Raw genomic sequence first — 7,308 nt, forward strand, 5'->3', positions numbered from 1 at the left:
CCTTTCTGTAATATTTTTTAAAGATGGTGCTATAGTAAGAAAAAAATGTAAAAGTCTTGCATTTTTAGATTATTAACCCTTTATTTATTTATGTTAAGTGGTGTATGGAAAGAAAAAGCTGGAAAAAGGAAGAGAAAAGAAGAAAAAGGTGCAAGATGAAGAAAGAGACAGTGTGAGCGGGAAAATAGATTTTTTTTTTTAAAGGAATTCACTTTCCAAGCTTTTGCCTTGGATTTATGGTCAAAGGAAAATTATTTTCCAATTAAAAAATACCTTTTATTTTACTAAATATAGGAAAAATGAGGAATTCATTTTTCTATAAAATACTCTTCCCGAAACAAACGGCGCCAAATCATGTATAGAACAGTTTAAGTCAATTTTTGTCTTCCGCAATATAGCATCATACATGTATAATAAGTTTCTCTTATTGTTATATTAATACATAAACTAACATTTGCAACGACAGATCAATGAAAACTTCAAACGAGTATGTTGATGATGCACTAATAAAAAATGATGTAGATTACTAACGTAGGTTGGTTCAGGCGGTTCAGCGTTTGTTTCATTGAAGTAAGGTCTTGAGTTCGAGTTTTTTAAGTAGAGAAAATCCATGCCACGAGAGTTTTACTCCTTAGTGGCCCAATCCGGCTCGACTGAATTAGTCGTGGTCCAATTAAGTTCCGAATAATAGCGTTCACACCAAAAAAGAAAAAGGCAAATTAGGGGAAAATAAATTGAAAAAAGAGACTCAGGAAAAAAGAGTAAAAACTTTTGCTGATAAAATATATGGTGTAATCATCAATAAAGGAAGTTTTGAATTCAAATAATAAATAGAAAAATAAATAAAAAAGAAAGCCATAAATTAGAAGATAGAAATGATAACAATTTGCTAATGAAAAATTATATAAGCAGGCATATTTTATCAGTTTCTTAACTTTATGAAAAATTTTCTGGGAAAGGTGAAACGTATGTTTCTTTTAGATTTTTTTATTTTTTTATTTCAATCTTCTTATCATTTTTTTTCTAAATTTATTTCTCTAAAGAAAATTGAAAAATCATATCTACAAGTTCAGAATTGAGAATTTTCAAACTTTTTTGGATTGTAATGGAAGTTAATGAGCCTAGCACGAAAAATTTTCAAACTTACATTTAGTATCCAATAATAATTGGAAACTTTCAAATTAAATTGTGGAGAATTGATATAATTAAATAAGAAAAAATAATTGCTAAAAAACCTTCAATTAAAGATGAGAAATTTGGAAAACTATTAAAAATAATTTTTAAATCGCTTTCAATTTATCTAAAAAAATTGTTTCGAATTTGGAAAATAAAAAAAATAAGAAATTGTTCTTTATTTTAATTAGGTAAACACCTATCTTATGTTTTCCATTTTTTAAGAAATTTTCCAAAAAGACAGAAAATTTTCTCAAAGTAACTAGGGCCACATACTTCTCCACAAATAAATAGGCCCTTGGATTATTGTAATGAACATTCTGAGTTTTATTCTAATTATTATGTGTTTTGTTTTATGATTATTTTAAATATGTATTATATTAACATTGGAGGTTGCCCGCCCATATATATATATATATATATATATATATATATATATAATAAGTATAAGTAGGAAATCCTATTTAGTATAATCACGTAATTTTTTAAGATCGATTTGTCCTATAAAAATTAATTGTATATGGAATAAATCAATTCTACTTAGGGATGTCAATCTGTGTTGTGTCGTGTTTATACGAATTGTGTCTAAATAGGTTCATGTAAAAAATGTCTAAACGTGAACACTGTGTATTTATTTAACACGTCAAAATTTGAAAACCGAACGCGACAAGTTTATTTTCAGATTGACATGAATCTACCTATTCATTAAGTGCGTTTAATTGTATACACGTATATATACATATATGATACAACATGAATACCTAAAATGAACCAATTTCTATAATATTTACACAATTATACATGATAAACATATTTAGTTTAAACTAACTAAATAAATATATAATTTCTTTTCATAATATATTGTTGGGCTTGCGACTTTTAATATATTTTTTACTTATTTTATTGATTCAATTAATATCAATCATATATATTTAATATAATATCTTTTTATTAATTGTAAATTACAATTTATGATAATTTGAAGTACTTATATTATATATATATAATATGAAATAAAATTGATAGAAAGGATTCATCCAAAAAAATTGACCAAAAGGAAAAAGAAAATCACATTTTATCATGTACAATATATATGCTGGTAATAAAAAGGAAAAAGAGGTTTCAGCAGTATTATTTTATTAGTTTTATTTCATTATATTAGTTTTATGAATTTTTTTCGTAAAATAGCACTCCTAATATGAAATTTGAGCAATTTTCACATTTTAGCACGCTTTTTGAAATTAACATGGTATAACACAAGTGATAATTCTCCTTTCAAATCTAGCACATCATTTAAATTCCTTTAAAAAATACTAAGGACAAGTTGAGTTGGATTGATGGTGAGTCCTCCCTACATACGAGGACGTGACACGTGGATGATATGACAATAAAAAATACAAAATAAAAAGCAAACAGGGGAGCCGAGATCGGGTGTGAGGGCTCCCAACCGGGCTCCCCCTCTTTTTATTTGTTATTTATTTTTTATTATGAAAGAAAATTCACATTTTATCATGTACAATATATATGCTGATAATGAAAGGAAGGAAGGGAGGTTTCCGCTGAGATTATCCATACTATTTTTTTTACTTATTTTATAAGTTTGATGGGCTTTTTTTTATAACTTAAAAAAAAAAGGTGAATATGAGAAGATTTTCTTCAGTTTTATTGTCTGTTTATTTTTGTTTCTGCGGCTTCATCGGTGCGTGCAGAAGAATCTGTTTTCGTTCGTCCTTGGTTTCCTTCCTTCTCCTGCATCACTCGTCAGTCGTCACCATCCATCCATCCATCCATCAGAACCCAAATATGCCGTCTTGCATCTGAATTTATGTTGTGTATGGCATGTCAAAGCCGGTGTCAACATTTTTGAATTGAGAGTAGAGAAAGCACACTTTGGTAAAGTCCAAGTCTTCCAATCGGTCTACTCTCTCCTCTCCGCTGACAACCACCACTTGCCGTCCTCCGCCTTTCCTTCCGCACAGCAGCCATGTCTTCCAAATCCAAGTAAGTAGCAGCCTGCAACTGGAGTTTGGACTGGCTAATAAAGTTGAGCCCCGTTTGCCGTAGATCTGACGTTCTTTGAGCTGAATTTGCCTCTACTATGCCCCTTGGTGATTTCAGATTGTGGTTGCGCTCCATTCTTTCTGATTTCTTATCGCTCGATTCGATGCTTTGCGCTCTGCTTCTGTGTTTGTCTGTCCCTCTGTCTGCCCGTCTGTCTGTCTGTCTGTGTGGATATAAATGCCAGTCCGCTTACCTTACTGCTCGAGCTTCAGCGATGTGGCTATTTCAAGTTTCAACAGATCAGTTTGTGAACCTCTGGTGTAATAGAAAGATGCTACGTTACACTAACGACGCCTGCTTTATTCCCTGAACAATGAGCAGATCTAGCTTGTCAGAAACTCCCACCAGCAAAGGCTCGCCCGCCACTCCAAGAGTTGCTAGAATTAGCCGTAATGTGACGAAATCTGACCCTGATGCCCCCTCTCCATTGCAAAATCGTCGCCTCTCCGTTGATCGCTCCCCACGTACCGTCACTTCAAAGCCAGCTCTTGATCGCAGGTCACCCAAGGTCCCTGCTCCAGCTGAGGTAAGATCTCCTGCGAAGCGCATAAGACTCGGGCAACCATTATTTCTCTCTCTCTCTCTCTCTCTCTCTCTCTCTCTCTCTCGCCACAACCATTTTCTTCTTTCATTCATGCGCTTTTTCAATTTTAGAACAAAAAGGATGCTTATTTGAAGATCTGATGATTCATTGGCAGTAGGATGCTGATTATGATTCCAGATCCAATTTTGCCTTTCTAATAGGTTGGAAGTTCAGTAAATTTCCTTGCTGTTGGGACTACAATGGGATGTATGGGCTATGGTAGGATGCGTTCTAGGACCACTGTCTATAGTGTATGCATTTACAGCAATTTTGAAAAAGAGCATTTGGAACATATGTGCTTGCTTTATACCTGGCTGATTTTGGTGAAGTAGTGTGAATTATCATTCATTTCAGTTTGCTTTATCTTAATTGAGGTGGTTGCAGTAATACTGTGAGTGCATTGCTAGTAATATAGTTTTGGGTGAGACTAATTGAGACGATGCATTATAATTATGTTTGCTTCAGAAACCAGCAGCAAAGACTGTGAGGGGGTCTGACCTGCAGTCTCAGTTGAACCTTGTCCAGGAGGACCTCAAGAAAGCAAAGGAGCAGATTGCTCTGATTGAAAAGGAGAAGGAAAAGGCATTGGATGAGCTGAAGGAAGCACAAAAACTTGCTGAAGGGGCAAATGAGAAACTCAGGGATGCTTTGGTGGCTCAAAAGCGAGCAGAGGAAAGTTCAGAGATTGAGAAGTTCCGTGCTATTGAAATGGAGCAAGCGGGAATCGAGGCAGCGCAGAAGAAGGAAGAGGAGTGGATGAAAGAGCTGGAAACTGTGAGAAACCAGCACACTTTGGATGTGGCTGCTCTTCTCTCCACCACTCAGGAGCTCCAGAAAGCTCAGCTTGATCTAGCCATGGCTTGTGATGCCAAGAACCAGGCACTGAGCCATGCCGATGATGCTACTAAGATTGCTGAGATTCATGCTGAGAAGGTGGAGGTTCTCTCGGTAGAGTTGGCTCAGTTGAAGGCCTTGCTTGATTCAAAGCTTGAGAATGAGGCTAATGAGAATAACAAGGTGCTAAGGGAAGAGGTTGATTGTCTGAGGCAAGAACTCAACAAGGCTAAAATCTTTGAGGTGAAGCTGGCAGAGAGAGAGACTTTTATTGAACAGCTCAATGTTGAGTTGGAAGCTGCAAAGATGGCCGAATCTTATGCCTGCAGTTTAGTGGAGGAATGGAAAAACAGAGTCGAGGAATTAGAGATGCGTGTCGCAGAAGCGAATAAATTGGAGAGATCAGCTTCAGAGTCGCTGGATTCAATGATGAAACAGTTGGAGCAAAACAACGATCTATTGCATGATGCCGAATCTGAAGTCGCTGCTCTGAAAGAGAAGGTGGCTTTGCTGGAAATGACAATAGGAAGACAAACGGACGATCTGCAAATATCAGAACATCAACTTGGTCTTGCGAGGGAAAACAGTTCTGGGATGGCAACAATGGTTGAGTCTCTAAAGGTTGAGCTGGAGACTGTGAAGGAGGAGAAAATGCGTGCGCTGAACAACGAGAAACTTGCAGCTTCTAGCATTCAGTCTCTATTGGAAGAGAAAAACAAACTCATAAATGATCTGAAAACCTCCAAGGAGGAAGAGGAGAAGAGCAAAAAGGCAATGGAAAGCTTAGCTTCAGCCTTGCATGAGGTGTCAGCTGAAGCGAGGGATGCCAAAGAAAAGCTCCTATGCATTCAAATCGAGCATGAAACTTGTGAGGCCCAGATGGAGGATCTTAGGTTGGTGTTGAAAGCCACAAATGGGAAGTACGAAACTATGCTTGACAACGCAAGACAAGAGATGGATCTTCTCACCGCTGCTTCTGACCAATCCAAAAATGAGTATCAGAAAGCCAAGGCCGAGTGGGAGCAAAAGGAACTTCATTTGGTGGACTGTGTGAAACAATCAGAAGCAGAAAATAATGCCGTGCAGGGAGAAAAGGACAAGCTAGTAGATCTGCTAAAGCAGACCGAGGAAGAAGCTCATGCTGCAAAGGAGGAAGAAGCTTGGCTGAAGGATAATCTGAAGAAAGTTGAAGCTGACATCAGCTACTTACAGGTCTCTCTTGGAAAAGCAGAGGCTGAGAACATGGAACTGAAAGGAGGTTTACTGGAGAAAGAAAATGAGCTGCACGGACTTCTTCATGAAAATGAGGAGCTTCGAACCAGGGAAGCAGCCTCCCATAAGAAGATTGAGGAGCTGTCTAAGCTGCTAGAAGAAGCTATGGCAAAACACCAACATGTGGAAAATGGTGATCTCACAGATAGTGAGAAAGAGTATGATTTGCTCCCCAAAGTGGTTGAGTTCTCTGAAGAGAATGGGCATGGAGGAGAAGAGAAGCACAAAATGGAGATTCCACCAGAAGATGAGGAGCACAAGAGGGAGAACTCTCATGAACAGAATACGGTTGTGTATGATGAGGCGGTTCAAGAGGGTACAGCCAAGATAGAGGGTGTCAATGGAGAAAAGGAGGAACGCAGCAAAGACAAAGAAGAGGATTCAGTAGAGGTTGAGTATAAGATGTGGGAAAGTTGCAAGATTGAAAAGAAAGAGTTTTCACCTGAGAGGGAAGCAGAGCGGGAATCATTTGAAGAGGAATTAGATGCAAAAGCAGATTCTCGTGAGAGCTTTGATCAAGTGAATGGGACGAACTCATTGGAAAACATGGAAGACGGTGGAACATCACCATCCAAGCAGCACAGCCAGAAGAAAAAGAAACCGCTGCTCAGAAAATTTGGGAGCTTACTCAAGAAGAAGGGTGCTAGCAGTACAAAATAAGTGATCTAAAGATTGATTGGTTGGCAGGTATATTGTATCATTGTACTGCTTCATGCTTGAACCTGATTGTTTAATTTCTTTTGCTTCCAATTTCCTGGCAGCTAGAAATTGGAAGGTATTTTAGCATCTGCTCTTGTTTCTTCCATCCTTTCTTCTGGCTCCCTTCGATTGTGGTAAGATTTTTTTCTAACCTTCTTTTTGAACTTCTAATCGCACTTTTATCAGATAAAGTGGGAGGGGAAGTGGTAAAACTGGAATGTACTTTTTTTTTTTTCCTTCTTTTATAACTGTGCGATCTTCTACTGTCAATGGATAGGATTGTCATATCTTGCAGGGAACTCTTTTGTGTCCATTTATTGTTGTTCTATATGAATGTATGCCCATATCAATGTTATATTGCTTTGTAAAGCTTTGTCTCGTCATTACAGTTTGGATGAGGTTGAGAAGAATGTCGTGGACATTTGGTTTTCGTGTTTAAGTGATGAGCTGATAGGTCTTTCTGGTCAGCGTCAGTTAGGGTGGTTGGGACCAGTCGAGAGAGAGAGAGAGGAGAACTAGGCTATGAAGTGGTGGTATAATCAACAACTGATGTAGCCCATTTCTTTCTCTCTCTCCGTCTTTCACGGCTAGTCCTGACCACCCCAATTGACAGTGACCAGGGGCGCTGCTCAGGCAGTGGTGCCAGCCGATGAGCCTCCACATCTCTCTCATGGCCCGCCAATTCA

At 37.6% G+C, this 7,308-nt stretch overlaps 1 protein-coding gene across 1 annotated transcript; it reads left to right on the forward strand.

Annotated features, from left to right (window-relative positions):
- The first annotated feature begins 2,802 nt into the window (after window positions 1-2,802).
- On the forward strand, window positions 2,803-6,977 carry LOC116204006 (WEB family protein At3g02930, chloroplastic-like). Its single transcript, XM_031536022.1, has 3 exons — window positions 2,803-3,174; window positions 3,556-3,760; window positions 4,283-6,977. Exons 1-3 carry the CDS (start codon window positions 3,158-3,160, stop codon window positions 6,581-6,583), a joined length of 2,523 nt encoding a protein of 840 aa, XP_031391882.1. The 5' UTR covers window positions 2,803-3,157; the 3' UTR covers window positions 6,584-6,977.
- Window positions 6,978-7,308: the final 331 nt, after the last annotated feature.

This window comes from Punica granatum, chromosome 4, assembly GCF_007655135.1.
Source record: "Punica granatum isolate Tunisia-2019 chromosome 4, ASM765513v2, whole genome shotgun sequence".
Lineage (NCBI taxonomy): Eukaryota > Viridiplantae > Streptophyta > Magnoliopsida > Myrtales > Lythraceae > Punica > Punica granatum.